The following is a 17,248-nucleotide window of genomic DNA, read 5'->3' as shown; positions in this document are numbered from 1 at the left end:
CCCAAGCAGGCTCCACACTGTCAGCAGTATGGAACCTCATGTGGGGTTCAAACCCATGACCTGAGCCCAAATCAAGAGTCGGTTGACAGAACCACCTCAGCGGCCCGTTTTTTTTTTTTTTTTAAAGATTTTATTTCTGGGGCACCTGGGTGGCTCAGTCAGTTGCACGTTGGACTTTGGCTCAGGTCATAACCTCGAGATTCAAGAGATCGAGACCTGCATTAGGCTCTGGGCTGGCAGCATACAGTCTGCTTGGGATTTTCTCTCTCTCCCTCTCTCTGCCCCTCCTCCACTCACGCACATGCTGTCTCTCAAAGATAAATAAACTTAAAAAAAAAAAAAAAGAAAGAAAGATTTTATTTTTTTTAAAGTAATCTCTACATCCAACATGGGACACAAACTCACAACCCCAAGACCAAGAATTGCACACCCCACCAACTAAGCCATCCATGCACCCCCAAGCATGTGACTCTTGATCTCAGGGTTGTAGTATGTCCCAGCCCCGTGCTGGGTGTAGAATTTACTTAAAATAAATAAATAAATAAATAAATAAATAAATAAATAAATAAATAAATAAAATACAAACACAATACAATAAAATACAAGAAAATAAAGAAGAACTAGTTATAAAATAAATTTGCTTTCAATATGCATGTTATATATCAATAAATTTAAATAAAGAATACAAAAGTCATGTAAAAAGAATAAAAATGCAAAAAACAGTCAAAACAACTTTTAGAAATAAAACATTGTGACAGGAATCTTATGAGATATTAAACTTTATTATTATAAGATTAAAATAAATAAAACAGTGCATATGTTAGTCTAGATGACTAGATCAAGGGAATAGAGTATCCAGAAATGGGACAGTGAGTACCATATAGTGTAATTCAAAGGTATTATCTCAAATGAGTAGAAAAAATATATATCAGTAAATGCTGTCCAGACAGCTATTTGAAAGCAAATTATTTTATCTATAATATTATGTATCATATATGACATATATACATTTTTGTTGTTGTTCTGTTTTGTTTTTTAAGTTTATTTATTCTGAGACAGAGAGAGCCTGTGAGTTGGGTAGGGACAGAGAGAGAGAAAGAGAATTCTAAGTAGGCTTGCTTTGTCAGTGCAGAGCCTGATGTGGGGCCCAAACCCATGAATGGTGAGATCATGACCTGAGCTGAAATCAAGAGTTGGACGCTTAACTGACTGTGCCACCCAGGCCCCCCATGATGTATATTATTAAATAAAGTATATATAATATAGTAAAAAAAATTACAATGAAAAATAAAATATAGGTGACAAAAGACATCATAAAAATGAATAAATTATAAACTACAAAAAATGCTGCTAACACATACTTAGTAACATTCTTTTTTTTTTTTTTAATTTTTTTTTTTCAACATTTATTTATTTTTGGGACAGAGAGAGACAGAGCATGAACGGGGGAGGGGCAGAGAGAGAGGGAGACACAGAATCGGAAACAGGCTCCAGGCTCTGAGCCATCAGCCCAGAGCCAGACGCGGGGCTCGAACTCACGGACCGCGAGATCGTGACCTGGCTGAAGTCGGATGCTTAACCGACTGCGCCACCCAGGCGCCCCCTTAGTAACATTCTTAATAACAAGTCTTACAAATTAGTAAGAGATAAATACTTTTATAAAAAACTGGGTAAAATATATGAGAATAAAAAAATTTTAAATACCCCTTGGCAATGAACGTGAAAATATGCTAACGCTCATCATTAATAAGAAAAACACCACATAAAAACGTGAATATGATTAAAATCCAAATAATAAGTTAATGTTGATAAGACTGGTAAAAAAGCCTGTTGATAGGAATATAAATTTGAACTATGTTTTTAGAAGGTTATTTGGCAATATTTATCAAAATTTAAATGTGTGGTGCGCCTGGGTGGCTCAGTCGATTAAGCCTCAGACTCTTGATCTGGGATCAGGTCATGATCTTATGGTTTGTGAATTCAACCCCCATATTGGGTTCTGCGCTAATGGTGTGAAACCTGCTTGGGATTCTCTCTCTGCCTCCACTCCTCCCCCGCTTTCTCCCTCTCTCTCTCTTCTCTCTCTCTCTCTCAAAATAAGCTTAAAGAAAATTTAAATGTGTGAATTCATTTGCTTACAGCAATGAGAATTTGCTTATAGCAATTTATCATGAGCAAATGATTGGTCAAATATACAAAAATGTATGTAAAACAATGTTCACTGAAGCCTTTGTAACACGAAAAAAACAGCATGTCATTTTTTTCTGCTTGATATATCCATAAAAAGAATACTCTTCCGCCATTTAAGAAAATGAGGAAGAGGAGCCTTGGGTGGGTTATTTGGTTGGGGTCCAACTTCAGCTCAGGTCATGATCTCACTGTGAGTTCAAGCCCAGCATCGGGCTCTGTGCTGACAGCTCAGACCCTGGAGCCTGCTTCGGATTCTGTGTCTCCCTCCCTCCCTGCCCCTACCCTGTTTAGGCTCTATCTCTATCTCTCTCTCAAAAATAAATTAAAAAAAATTTTTTTTAATAAGAAAAAAAACAAACAAACAAACCCTGAGGGAAGGGGCACCTGGCTGGCTCAGTCTGTAGAGCATGAAACCCTTGATCCTCAGGGTTGTAAGTTCAAGCTCCACGTTAGGTGTAAAAAAAAAAAAAAAAAAAAAAAAAAAAAAAAAAAAAAAAAAAAAAAAAAAAAAAAAAAAGCCAGGTGGGGGAAAAATGAGGAACAGCTGCATGTACTGACACAGAGCAACCCATGACATGAAAAGATGACGAAGACACGATTGTTAACTAAAAAAATGGCAAGTTAGGGGTGCCTGGGTGGCTCAGTCCAACTTCGGCTCAGGTCATGATCTCACACTCCCTGAGTTCAAGCCCCACATCAGGCTCTGTGCTGACAGCTCAGAGCCTGGAGCCTGCTTTGGATTCTGTGTCTCCCTCTCTCTCTGCCCCTCCTCTGCTCAGGCTCTATTGTCTCTCTCTGTCTCAAAAATAAATAAAAACATTAAAAAAATTTTTAAAAATGCCAAGTTATAACCACTGAATATAGAACTCCATATTTATAAAGAAAAAAATCATGTATCATTCTCATCAATACAAAGAACTGAATCACAGCTACACGGCATAATAGGGATTTTAGTAATATATGATGAGTGACAAATGCCAAGTGCCAGAAAACAACATGCAGCATAACATCTTCTTTATGTACTCGCTGTTATAAAGCTATAATAGTAAATAAGCACTTCTAAAAATCCAGTTTGCAGTACTCCCAAGGGAGGTCCTAGAACAAAGACTGCCGAGACTCTTAGATCAGTGTTTTTCACACTGTAGGTTCTCACTCAGTGGGTCCTTAAATTAATTTAGTGGCTCATGACTAACATTTTAAAATATGAAATAGAGGGGTGCCTGGGTGGCACAGTCGGTTGAGCTTCCAACTTCAGTTCAGGTCATGATTTCACGGTTTGTGAGTTCAGGCTCCACATCAGGCTCTCTGCTGTCAGCACAGAGCCTGCTCTGGATCCTATCTCCCTCTCTGTCTCTCTGCCCCTCCCCTGCTGGGTGCTCTCTCTCTCTTTCAGAATAAATAAACCTTAAAAAGAAATAAGTAAATCAATAAGAAATAGAATAATAAAGTGACTGTACATACTAAGGGTAAAGCTTGTTTTGTGAAACTTTTTTGTTTTGTTTTACAAATATATACACACAGATCCACACACCCTAATCCTAGGATTCTGAATCTAAACAGCTCTGAAAGTCTGAAGCTTTCTTTTGTAAGTTTGGTCCAAGAATTCATGGAGCAGCAAAATCTCACCTGAAATGCCATAGGCTGTTTATAGCCTTTATTTGTCTCCACTCGTTCATTATGAATAACACATTTCATTGCAAAAATATATATATATTTTTAATGTTTATTAATTTTTGAGAGAGAGAGAGAAGAGACAGAGCACAAGCAGGGAGGGGCAGAGAGAGGAGACACAGAATCCAAGCAGGCTCCAGGATCTGAGCTGTCAGCACAGAGCCCAATGTGGGGCTTGAACTCACAAGCAAAGAGAGATCATGACCTGAGCCAAAGTTGGACGCCCAACTGACTGAGCCACCCAGGTGCCCCTTCATTGCAAAAATATTAATGTTTGATTATAAAGTGGCATATATATCATATTATCTTTTAAAGCTCAAAACACTAAAAAAAAAATAGCAAATAAACTTCAAAATGTTACAAAATGCTTCTGGACTTAAGAGTTTGAAAAAAGAGGGCACCTGAGTGGCTCAGTCAGTTAAACATCCGACTTCAGCTCAGGTCATGATCTCACCGCTGATGAGTTTGAGCCCCACATTGGGCTCTGTGCTGACAGCTCAGAGCCTGGAGTCTGCTTCTGACTCTGTGTCTCCCTCTCTCTCTGCCCCTCCCCCGCTTGCATTCTGTCTCTCAAATATAAATGAACATTAAAAAAAAATTTTTTTTAAGTTTGGGATAAGAAAGTAAGGACTTATCTATATATATAACTCCACACATATGTGTATAGGTCAGTGTACATACACTTTTGTATATGAAGTCAACATGTAAAACATATATCTGACTAGACTGAGACAAAAAAGTCTGAAAGTCACTAGCGAGGTGACACTTTTCAGACACTGAGCATACTTAGGCCTTCATGAATTCTTATTCTACACAACTCCAGGAGAGGGACAACCCACCTTCATGACTCAGAATGTTCCTGTGCATTTCTTATTTTAATTCCTCCCACTTCACTTTTAAGACCATTTAGTATTCTGAGGAAGCAAATATTAGTCATCATTTACAGGTGACCTTTACACTGAACATAATGTCTGCAGTTTACATCATTCCTCAGTCTCCCAAAGATTATGGCAAGAAGTATCCTAACCATTGAAGGAGAGTTGAGGGGGCCCTTTCACAGCCTTACCTTTAGCAGGTTTAGGACTTTCTTGCCAAGATCCAGCTCAAAGTTGGTATAATTAGAACCACACATGTCATAGATGAATACCAGTCCATTCCTCTGAGTTTCAAAACTGTAAACCAACCATTGAACAAAAACATTTGTAAGTAATAAGATGGATGAGGCGGGTCGAGAGCCTAGGGCAAAATCAGAGTATGGGACAGATGCGGGACCAAAATAACTACCTCCCGGAACACTGGTTTTACAAAAAGATGATTTATCTTTGGTTTTTGCTATGCTTCTCGTGATATTGCAATTTATAATAAAAAATACACATTTGGTCTTCAGCGTGGTTGCTGGCACAGAGCTCCTAAAACTCTCGGAATTCCTTAAATGAAGCGGGAGTTAAAGTTGTCTTTTGTGATGTTAATAAGAGAACTTCTGGAATGCCCCAAGCCATCACTTAAGGATGATTGCCAGGGGTGGTTGCCAGGGGAACTGACTAAGTGATTAGAGGGTTGGTACTTTCATCCCATACCTCCCCCTTCCCCCCTTTCCCCTCAGGGAAAGGGACTGGAGATTGAGTTCAATCTCAAATAGCCAATGGATGATTTAATCAGTCATGCCACGTGATAAAGCCTCCACGAAAACCCAAAAGGATAGGGTTTGGAGAGCTTCCTGATGGAGGTGCTGAAAGAGTGGCCCTCTCAAAGAGGGCATGGAAGCCCTGCACCCCTTTCACTAAAGCTTTCCCTATGCGTCCCTTCCGTCTAGCTGTTCTGGACTATATCCTTTTATAATAAATTGGTAACCTAGTAAGTAAAATGTTTCTCTGAGTTCTGTGAGCCACTCTAGTAAATTCACTGAAACCTTCAATCTATATAGCGTGTTGATAAGAAGCACAGGTGACAACCTGAACTTGCCACTCCCAGCTGTGAATGGGGGTGGGGGTGGGGAGTAGGGGAGATAAATCTTGTAGGATTGAAAACCTTTAACCTCTGGAATCTGATCTAACAGGTAGACGGTGTCAGAACTGAGTTGATTGTAAAACACTAAGCTGGTATCTGAGAACTGCTTGGAGGTGTGGCAGAAAACCCTCATGTGCTGGAATTGGAATTATGCTTATTGATGCATGTTAATCAAGTGCCAAACTCCTATGCTGAAAATGTTCCAGAGCATCTAGGTTATCAAAATTTGAACTGTTTCCTCCCAGGTTTCTGAATCTGCCTATCCAAATTTTGTAACATTCCATCTTCAACTCAAAAGCTTCCTCTTCCATAAAACCTCCCTGATAACTGTGATCGAAATGTACTGCCATCCTTTACCCCCCTGTAGCCCCATAAATCTTCCTGTGGGATTATTTTATGGCTCTTAAAGCATTTCAACTTTGTCTAGCCATCTGATTCTCTCCTAGGGGGCATAAACATGTTTTGTTCACCTCATCACTCCCAGTAGTCTCTAGCATAGTTCTTGCAAATAGGTATATAATAAATGGTCACTGAATTCTAATACAGTGGACTGGAAGCCCACTGCTAAGAAAATACTCAGACCTGTGGGAAAATGTAAAACAAAACTCTAAGCCCAGTAATGGGGAATCTCTTAGGACTTGGCAGAAGAGAACAAACCCACACATGGTCTTGGGAAAGCATCTTGAAAAGTAAGAGGTGGTGAGCTTATTACTAGATTGAGGTTAAGAACATGTGAAGATATGAAAAGTATTCTTCAGTTCAATCTCCTCACTGCCTAAAGACTTCTCAAAGTTGCACTCTTCAACCAAGCCAAACCTTACCTGCTTCTGATCTGCACACACAAAAGGTCATTAGAAATAAATTATATGTTTGAGATACTCACAGATGATAGCAACAGTTTTCCTATCTATTTAAAATTGAGAAGATTTTTCGGCACAAAACAATCCTAAAATCAGAGATCCCAGTATTATTTTGTATCCTGATTTTTTTGCATGGTGGAAGTACCCACCCACGAAGCATTTCAAGTATCTCTAATTCTGAGGCAGACCCAAGTTTTTCCAGCAGTTTCTGAGTTTCAAATGGTCCTAATGGGTCACAGCACCAAATCTTAACTCCTTTTTTTCCCCCACGACAAGAGAGACTATAATTCACCAAGATCAAAGATGCTGTTACATAACTGACACAATTACTAAATAGATTATCCAGGTGTAGAGACTTCCCATTTTTCCACTAGCTCATCAAGGGCCAAATTCAAAGAACTATAGGTTTTCCCCTTCCAGTGCCAGCCTGCGGCAGAAGACTGAAACAAAGAGAAGTCAGTGCCGGGGGAAACAGAATTTAATAAAAAGAAGGTACAGTGCAGAATGATGCAGGGTCTATATTCCCAAAAACTGCCAATCCTGTAAAGGCACATGAAATAAATACAAATATGGTAGGACTTTTGTTTTTCTGGGTACAGAATATGAGGTTTACAATAATAGCTAATTCCGTACTAAGAACGATTGTTTTTATTCTACTAAATAAAAATTCCTGATCTGGATGCTACCCGCGAACACCAAGATGTTTAAAACATAGTCCCCGACATTTGTTTCAAAATAACTGAGGGTACAGGGTGGGTGAGAGGCTATCAATGAAATAAGATTGGTTATAGATCATTCTGAAGATAGATGATGGGTATCTGGAAGCTTATGATACCATTTACACTCCACTCAGAGATCTGAGGATTTTCTATTATGTAATGTGAAAAGGAAGATTCCCTGCCCTCATGGAACTTACAATCTAGTGGTAAACATAGAAAACAACAGTATAAGATAAATGACATCATAAGGCTATGTAAAATGCAATACAAAATAATTGGTATTAATAACTGCTGTTAAAGTCAGGGTAAAAAGAATTTTATTTATGACAGGTTAGTGTGGTAAGGGAATCAGTCATAGAAGTTGAGCCTTAAAGAAATGGCAAGATTTAGTGAAGAGGAGGGGTTTCCTCCTCTTGCATCCTGGTGAAAGTTAACATAGGAAAACAAGAATTTCTACTCACTAGTGAGAATATTTTGCTTGGAGAAAAGGGTTCACATTTATTTATCTTATCTGCACCTTCTGAATAATGAAGAGTCACTAGGGTTTTTAAGAAAAGGGTGAACATCATGAAAACAGTTTTTTTTTCAATAAAGTTCTTTTTTTTAATTTTTTTTTTTTAGTGTTTGTTTATTTTTGACAGAGAGACAGAGTGTGAGCAGGGGAGGGGCAGAGAGAGAGGGAGACAGAATCCGAAGCAGGCTCCAGGTTCTGAGCTGTCAGCATAGAGCCTGACGCGGGCCTCAAACCCAGGAACCATGAGATCATGACGTGAGCTGAAGTCGGACACTCAACTGACTGAGCTACCTGGGGGCCCCTCATGAGAACAGTTTTAAGTATGTTTACACCCTTGTGGTTCTCCTGAGGGATCCAATCAACACTCACATTGGATAGAGCAAGCTTTGGCCACTGCCATGCCTATAGGAGAGCTCTGACTCTAAGCTGCCCAAGAAGGAAGGCCAGTGAATTTTCTGGTAAAGGCACCTTTCATTCATTCTCCTGAGCTAAAGGATTTCAAAGGAACTTATATATTCTGGAAATTACGCCTGAAGACCAATCACAGGAAAGACGAACTGAGAAATTCCACACTTCTGATTGGGCAGTACAGGGCCTCTAAGACTACTGGTCCTCTCTCCTTACCTTAGTAACTTCTCTTTCAAACTAATGCTGTGTGTGGTTTGGATATATCTCCCACTGAGCATCAAAAGCAGAAGCTAAATACTATGAAAGTAACATTAGGAAGGCAGCAACGAGTGAATTGGACAGCCCCACTTCAGATAATCACTTGGCTATCTGCACCCTCTCTGAGTCCACCGTATGACCGAAGTCGTACACAGCTGTCTTTCACTATCTCAGGTTTCAGCCCTGGATATATCTCTTTTAACGGCAGAGAGCTAGCCAATGACATCCAGTGCAATAACAAACTGCAAAAAAGGAAGTATGGCAAAAGGACAACATAGTAGGGTACAAATAACTCCAGTCAAGAGCAAAGAAACCAAGATGTTAGGCCTAGCTGGACTGGAATATGATGACTAAAGGAGTCATATAACTTCTTGGGGCTTCAGTTTCATTGTCTGTAAAATAGTCGTAATACCATTTACCTTGAAGAAGGAAGGAGAAATGACCTGAGCTGATTCTTTTTGCTCATGCATCTGTTTTTTTTTTTTTTTTTTTTTAAGAAATTATTTTATTTTATTTATTTTTTTAACGTTTACTTTTGAGACAGAGAGAAACAGAGCATGAACGGGGGAGGGTCAGAGAGAGGGAGACACAGAATCTGAAACAGGCTCCAGGCTCTGAGCTGTCAGCACAGAGCCCGACGCGGGGCTTGAACTCATGGACCGCGAGATCATGACCTGAGCCGAATTCGGCCACTTTACCAACTGAGCCACCTAGGCGCCCCTCATGCATCTGTTTAAAAAGATGATTTTGCGGGGCGCCTGGGTGGCGCAGTTGGTTAAGCGTCCGACTTCAGCCAGGTCACGATCTCGCGGTCCGTGAGTTCGAGCCCCGCATCAGGCTCTGGGCTGATGGCTCAGAGCCTGGAGCCTGTTTCCGATTCTGTGTCTCCCTCTCTCTCTGCCCCTCCCCCGTTCATGCTCTGTCTCTCTCTGTCCCAAAAATAAATAAACGTTGAAAAAAAAAAATTTAAAAAAATAAAAATAAAAAGATGATTTTGCTTAACTTTATACTTTTGGACTCTTCTCTCCTGAATGCTGATTCTCAAAATCCTCTAAGCTAATGACATTTTTCCTATTTTACAAAGAAACTGAGACCCTAGACTGTTTTGAAAATCAATATTCAGGGGCAAATGAGCAAAAAGAACCAGCACAAGTCACTTCCCCTTCACTCTCAATAGGTAATTCTCAATATGCTGAGGATAACTAGTCAACTGGCTTTCTCAGTTTCTGTTATCCTGAAATAGAGCCAAGCATATAAACATACAGAATACCCACCATCTTGATAGTGACTGGAAACAAGCCAAGCCCTTAAGGACATGGAATGTTTTCTATTCATAGCACTTCCCAAGGTATATCCTAGGAACATGGTGAAGGTACTGCTAAGTAAATCAAGTTAGTCAAGGACTGTCATTTCTCCATCTGGATACAGACCAAATAAAAGATAATCTTCATGCTCACCTATCTACAGCTCTGTCTAGCAAGTAAAACAGAGCCTGAAGTACCACGTGCTGGACTGACTTGTGGGGATGATGCAATCTGGCAGTGAAGAGGGCAATGGAAGCTCCTGTTGGGTCCCGAACATTCTAGAGAAAAAACAAACAAACAAAAAAACCCTGAGAAATATTTTGAAACCAAATACGGTATCACAACAATCAATAAGGCTTCTCCTAGACAAAAGTTTCATATGAAGAGAACAGATGCTAGCAATACTTCTCTGACTTGCATTAGTTGCTCCAGGAAGTGAAGAAAGTTTATTTCATCCCACACCTGATGCTCAGCACCCCTTGGATCATTACTTGTTTGGTAGCAAAAAAAACTACGTTCCCTTAACTCATCAACTGCAGAGAGATTAAAGGATGGTCTACACTGGCTGCCTAGCTAATTTCCCAGATAGAATGGCAAAAGAAACACGCAGCAGGGGAAAACCACAGAATACAACCATGGTTTCCATGCTCTGCCTTAAAAGTACCATTGTATACTTATCTGAAAGGCTGTGCTCTTTAGGGGGAGGCAGCTTGATTCCAATAAGGATGGGCCTCTGAAATACTGGATACCCATCCAAAGACCTTCACTAACCTTAATGGACCAAAGAAGAAACTTTGCTTAATCTATTGTACAACTGATTCTCCATCATTTCACTTGTTACTAGAATAATCTTGTGCAAACCACATAGCTGCTTCATGTTTGCTCCCAAATGTTGAGATTCTCTAGATTCAGGGTAAGGTTATCTAGGTACAAAATCCAAAGAGGACAACAGCTACAAAAGGAAGTAATGACACACTACAAGACAGGTTCATAAAGACTCACTAAGATGGTGAATTTTCCACTAAGGATCTCAGAACGGAGAGGCTCCTCATGAGGTTTCAGCTTCACAATGCCCTCCTTCCTTCGTGTTTCCTAAAAATAAACCACAGCAAGGTCAATTAGTATGGAAATACTGTATATCCAGGACGGCTTTATGTAACCATCAAATCTCAGAGATAAAGGACTTTAGAAGTCCATTAATTGGATCAGGAATTCCTTTGTAACATGCTTCAGGCCAACTGAGTGTTGTCTGAATTCTCAGCCAATCTACCTTATCAGCCTCGTAGGTATGATATTTTGCTTTAAATCACTGAGAAGCCTAACACTGAAGTCCAACTAATATGTATGGTTAGAGTGCAGGGTCAAAGTTCTTAAACATATATCAGTAGTGATATTAGAGCAGGATATTAACATATGGACTCAAACACTGGCTGGAGGCAGACATCCTCACATATCCTCTAGGCTTAGGGTTCTCCCATCTTAAAATGGAGCCATCCCTCCCCACTGATACTTTCTCCAACAAGACCTACAATGACCTCATTTTTCTTATGTCCACAGCAAGATTCTTTAAACTCATGCTCAGTTCCCCCACACTCAATCTATTGCATTCTCATTTCCCCCCAATCTAATTGCCCCACTGAGAGCTCCTGCTCCAGTGGTAGGACCTTCCTTCCTGTCAGTGAACCCAGTCGGCATTTTCAGTCCTCCTTTCACATGACAAGGTTGACCACTCACATTCCCTTTTCCCTGAGACATTCTGTATCAAAGACTACTCTCTCAGTTTTCCTACTTCTTCAACTACTGCTTCTAAGTCTCTTTTGTGGGTGTTTTTTTTTTTTTTTATTCATTTGCTCACTCAATTCACTCACTGACTCATTCATTTATTCTGCAAATATTTGTAGAGCAATTACTATGTACCAAGCACTGAGCTAAGTGCTAGGAACACATTGGTAAATGAAACAAACCAGGTCTTTGTTTATATTCTTGCCCAATTCATCCCTAAAACCAAATTCAAAGCCTTCAGAGGCAGGGCAGCACTAGAATTACAGAGAGTGCATGCCCTACCTAAAGCACTCACATTCAACTTTTAAGACAATACTGGACCAAACAAGGCAAAAAATCTGAAGTGAAGTCCTGCCCTACACATCTTCCGATTCCTCATACTCTCCCGGGATGACCTTGCCCTTTCTCATGGCTCTGATATTCAGCTCTACTTTGGTCATTCCGAAATCTCTACTTCTGGTGCAGATTTCTTTTCTGAACCCTAGATTCACATTCCAACTTCTTAGAGAAAATGTCTATTTGGATATCCCAATGGCACTTCAAACTTAACATGGCCAAATTGAACTCATGACCTTGTCTCTCCACACACCTGCACTATCTCAGTGTCTCCTAAAATTAGTGAATGCTACCACCATCTACCCTGCCACCCTAATCAAAGACCTGGAACCCCTGACTCCTTTCCTTATACACCAGTTTAAGCAACCCTGTCCTACCAATTTTTATAAAATCTGCCCATTTTTCCTGTATCTCCCCTGACACTACACTTAATGACACCACACTCATCTTTCTCCCAGTAAGTACAATGACCATCTAACAGGTCTGTCTCCAGTATAGCCCTCCTGATTCATTCTCTAAAGCACAGTGAGAAAATCTTTCCAGGATGCAAATCTGATCAAGTTATTCCGCTGTTTTTACCTTCAATGAATTTCTCTGCCCTTAAGAAAAAACAAATACTCTACGATCTGGCCTTGTTTACTTCTTCTGTTTTTCATTTTTTTAAAAATGTTTATTTATTTTTTAGAGAGAGAGAGAGAGCAAGCAGGAGAGGGACGGAGACAGACAGAGAGGAAGGCACAGAATCCGAAGCCTCCAATCTTTCAGTTGTCAGCACAGAGCCCGATGTGGGGCTTAAACTCACGGACCGAGAGATCATGACCTGAGCTGAAGTCAGCCCCTTAACTGACTAAGCCACCCAGGCGCCCCATGGCCTTGTTTACTTCTGCTGCTCAATCTCTTGCCATGCCCCCACTCCCACTGAACATTTCTGCTCAGCTCAATTTCTCTTTTGTCACTAGGCATCTGAACTTGCTATTCTCTCTGCCATACTCCCCTACCTGTCAGATCCCTACTCATTCTTCAGATCTTAATTTATAAGTCACTTCCTTTAAGAAGGCTTCCTTGACCCTTCTAATGAAATGTGCTTCCATAGAAGGAAGTTGTGCCCTATCATAACTTTCTATAATTGTGTGTTTACTCTCTCTTTCTAAGTAGTAATCTCTGCCCCTGGAACACAGTATGTATACAATAAACATCTGTTGGATAAATGACTGAATACTGTATGAGAATGACCCACAAGACAGGTCTAGGTAAGTGTTTAGTCTTAAACTAATCCTAGCATGCCTTATCCTCCTGTTTTGTTTTTTTAATTTTTAATTTAATTTTTTTTAGAGAGAGGGAGAGCACACAGGGGAAGGGCAGAGGGAAGGAGAGAGTATCCCAAGTAGGCTCCATGCCTAGTGTGGAGCCCAGTACAACCCTGGGACCATGGCCTGAGCTGAGATCAGGAGTTGGATGCTCAACTGACTGAGCCACCCATGGGCCCTCTTCCTTTTTTAATTTAGAGAGGTTCTGTGTCTCCTCAGAGGATTTTCTAACTCCCAGGTAGGGTTCTTGGATATTGACCCACTTTTTTTTTTAATCAGAGTGGGGAGAACACTCAGAGAACCACTGTGTGTAGTGTGTGGCAGAGAAAGCAGCAACACAGAGAGCTCAGCTGCCACAAGTCTGGCCCATCCCCAGCTACATACCCTGTAGGAGTGGAACAACTCTATGGCACGGAGCACATCAAACTTCCGGGCCATGAGGAACTTGACAGCCACATTCCAAGAGAGAGGGGAAACATTGTACTGAACTGTCCACTTGTTAATCTCTTCAAGAAACTGCTTGGTGGCCTGTTTGACAAAAAAGGAAAGAAAAATTAGTTAGTAGAGAACATATTTATGGAAACAAAAAACAAAAAAGCATGAAAAAATATCATCCTTCCCTCAAGCAAATCTGAACCCAAAATTTCCTACAGGGAGCAGGGAAAGACAAAAGATGGAAAACAGGTCTAAAAGCAGAAATGGTTAAAATTCATACTACTCAATGAGGCCAGAAGCGAGAGTCAGGTTCAGAGAGCAGGGCTTAGCATAGGGATGCGTGAAGAAAAAGTGAGAGGGAGAGGGGAGACCAAGGCACCCAAATGGGATGCAAATTACCGGCCCCAAAGCAAAAAAAGAAAACAAAAAACAAAACAAAAAACAACCCAGCAGTTTGTTTTTGTTGTTGCTGTTGTTTTAAGATTAAAAATTAAAAAAAGGTGGACAGGCCCCTTGAAGGGTTGTTGCTTAAGTGCATCATGGTATGGCAGTCTCAGCTGCTGTTTTGGTCCCACGAGCCAACTGGATACAGCAAAACCATCAGAAAATGGTTTTGGCTTTGGAATTAGTAATACTATTTGAGAGCAGCAAAACTATTATGAAGAATTTAACAAATCAAAAGGCCAACTGTTCTTTGCCGCTGACTGATCCCACAGGACCTCTTCATGCTTCACAGGGCAGCCCCCAAATCAGACACTAGTGCCCAAAGGCATTCACAGACCCTCTGGATAGTGGTTGCCAGGGGAGGGGTGGAGAGTCTCATACTGGGGGAGGAGTAGGAAATTTTCATCTTCACTCTCTGATCCCAAGCTGGCAAGATGCCTGTTTGTAGAATTCTTCCTGTCTCTTGATTAACCCATGTCCTTCTATCCTTTCTCACCCTATTTCTCCTTACATTTAACCAGTTTCGGCTCTAGCCAAACTACTCTCCTGTTTCTTCAGTTTTTGAACAGGTTTTATAACAGGATTTTTTTTTTTTTAAGATTTTTTTATTTTTAGAAGCAATCTCGAGGTGCCTGGGTGGCTCAGTAGGTTAAGTGTCGGACTTGGGCTCAGGTCACGATCTATCTCATGGTTCATGACTTCACGCCCCACATAGGGCTCTGTGCTGACAGCTCAGAGCCTGGAGCCTGCTTTGGATTCTGTGTCTCCCTCTCTTTCTGCCCCTCCTCCGTGTGCGCTCTCTCTCTCTGTTTCTCTTTCTCTCTCTCTCTCAAATAAATATTTAAAAAAAATAAAGCAATCTCTACACACATATTGGGGCTTGAACTCACAATCCCAAGATCAAGAGTCTCCAGTGACTGAGCCAGCCAGGCACCTCTACATCAGGATTTTTTGCATGCATATTCTCAACTGCTAAACACTTTCTGCAAGGCTATCTGGTCCCTTCCACCCAGACACTATTCTCACCTGCTGGTCCAAAATGTGACCAACTTGATAAGAATTCTGAAACTTAATTGATCAATCAACCCACAGTTAAGATGTATTTATTAAACTATTATGGATTCATTAACTATTTGTTAATATCTGTGCTAAGAAATACAAGGAATGGAAAAATAAGGTTTGCCTTAAAAGGTGTAAGACCAGCCTGCTATGTGGCCATGGACAAGGTAATTCTCTCTTTAATTTTTTAATTTAAAAACAAGAGGGGAGGGGCGCCTGGGTGGCGCAGTCGGTTAAGCGTCCGACTTCAGCCAGGTCACGATCTCGCGGTCTGTGAGTTCGAGCCCCGCGTCGGGCTCTGGGCTGATGGCTCAGAGCCTGGAGCCTGTTTCCGATTCTGTGTCTCCCTCTCTCTCTGCCCTTCCCCCGTTCATGCTCTGTCTCTCTCTGTCCCAAAAATAAATAAACGTTGAAAAAAAAATTTTTTTTTAAATTAAAAAAAAAATAAAAACAAGAGGGGAAAGGGTAACAAGCAATTGACCTACTTCAGAATCTTGGCAACAAAGTCCTACTTTTGCAAATACAATTCAAGTTGCTACATATGTGTTTAAACAACTAGCAAACTAGAGTCCCAGGAAGGTCAGCAATACCTCACAAAAGAGCACCTGATTCATCCCCCAATTTCTAGGAAAGGAAAAAGGCACTTTACAAAACCAAAGTAAAATCTAAGAGGCCTCAGGCTGCACCTGAGCTTTAGAACCTTACAACCGAAGCAGTATAACTTACACCACTGGAAAAGGAGAGAAACAGCAAAACTAATCAGGCAAAGTGCATTAAAAGAGCCAAGAAATAAAGGCCAAGAAGAAAAGCTTTCAGATGATCACTTTGGCCCAGAACCAGTTTAAGTCGGACCAGAGCAATGAGTCCCAGAGAAGACAACAGGACAAGCTTAGAATGCTCCACCAGCAAACAGTCTGAGCTGCCTCCGTGGGGTGAGTGGCCAGCATCAGAATGAGGAAAGATGGAAGGGACAAGAAGAGGAGTGGGCACAGAAAGATAGCAGAAACAAAACTTCAGCCAGCCTGGAAGGTCCCCAGGAGATTTTGTAAAGGGTATTTGTTTTTTAATTAACATATCATCCTTCAATCCAGCCTTGTCTGAAGCTGCCTGTAGAATAAAACACAGAGTAACAGTAGAACATACTTTCCCCCTTTTTCTAATAAAAACAATAAACAGACAAATCAATATGCAGGTAGGAGGGGGAAATATAGTTAAAATAGCGAGGAGGTGAAGTCATAACACATCCCATTAAGATGATTTTTCATTTTTCACAAATAAGCTATGCCTTAATAAGAGACCCATAGGAAAAAAAAGAGACACACACATAGGTTTCACACACTTCTTTCAAAGTACGTACATAATACATATTGGCTTCCTACTTATACTAAATTCAGTTCCTTCAAAGTTCTTAATGTCCTGTAGCTCCCTAGAGCAGTTGCCTTGAGCTGACCTCTGTCCCCTGCTGGTCAGGATGTTATTCTTGGCTTTAAGCACGGGAACAATTCCTCCTGATCTGGCCTGACTAGGGCTTGCATGAAGAGAGTCCAGTGTACTGTAAACAGTGATGTGATATTTACAGATACAAATACACATACACACACACCATCTGTTAGGTTCAGCCTCAGATTCACCATCCTGCATCCCTCTCTCTCTTGTAGAAGAGATGAACCTCTTATTAAAGAAGTCAGAAAGGATGGCCCCATCTTCAACGGGCTTTCTCTAGACAGTTAATCAGGTACCTTCCCGTTTACACAGGAATTCAGTACAACCACTAACTATAGACCAATTTGTGGTCCTGCTGGTACCAGAAAAACAAGTCCCAGCAATTTTAATGAGCAACACACTCTTCATAAGGGATAACTGAAATTCCTGAAATTAATATTCAGTGTTATTTCCTGGTGAACAAAAGGATGAGCCAAAAGATGAGTCACAGCTTATAAAATACTTCAACTCA

The 17,248-nt window shown here is 40.7% G+C and overlaps 1 protein-coding gene across 3 annotated transcripts in view; it reads right to left on the bottom strand.

Annotated features, from left to right (window-relative positions):
- The window catches only part of PTPN9 (protein tyrosine phosphatase non-receptor type 9), an 82,808-nt gene that overhangs the window by 32,247 nt on the left and 33,313 nt on the right, over nucleotides 1–17,248 (bottom strand). For all 3 annotated transcript variants that reach the window (XM_045059008.1, XM_045059009.1, XM_023255050.2), the window contains 4 exons: nucleotides 13,741–13,884; nucleotides 10,934–11,023; nucleotides 10,085–10,209; nucleotides 4,928–5,033 (listed from right to left, as the gene is read on the bottom strand). In XM_045059008.1, coding sequence (XP_044914943.1) covers nucleotides 4,928–5,033; nucleotides 10,085–10,209; nucleotides 10,934–11,023; nucleotides 13,741–13,884 — 465 coding nt within the window. The remainder of the gene's footprint in view (nucleotides 1–4,927; nucleotides 5,034–10,084; nucleotides 10,210–10,933; nucleotides 11,024–13,740; nucleotides 13,885–17,248) is intronic.

This window comes from Felis catus, chromosome B3 (genome assembly GCF_018350175.1).
Source record: "Felis catus isolate Fca126 chromosome B3, F.catus_Fca126_mat1.0, whole genome shotgun sequence".
NCBI lineage: Eukaryota > Metazoa > Chordata > Mammalia > Carnivora > Felidae > Felis > Felis catus.
This window is presented reverse-complemented; position numbering and strand designations above follow the sequence as displayed.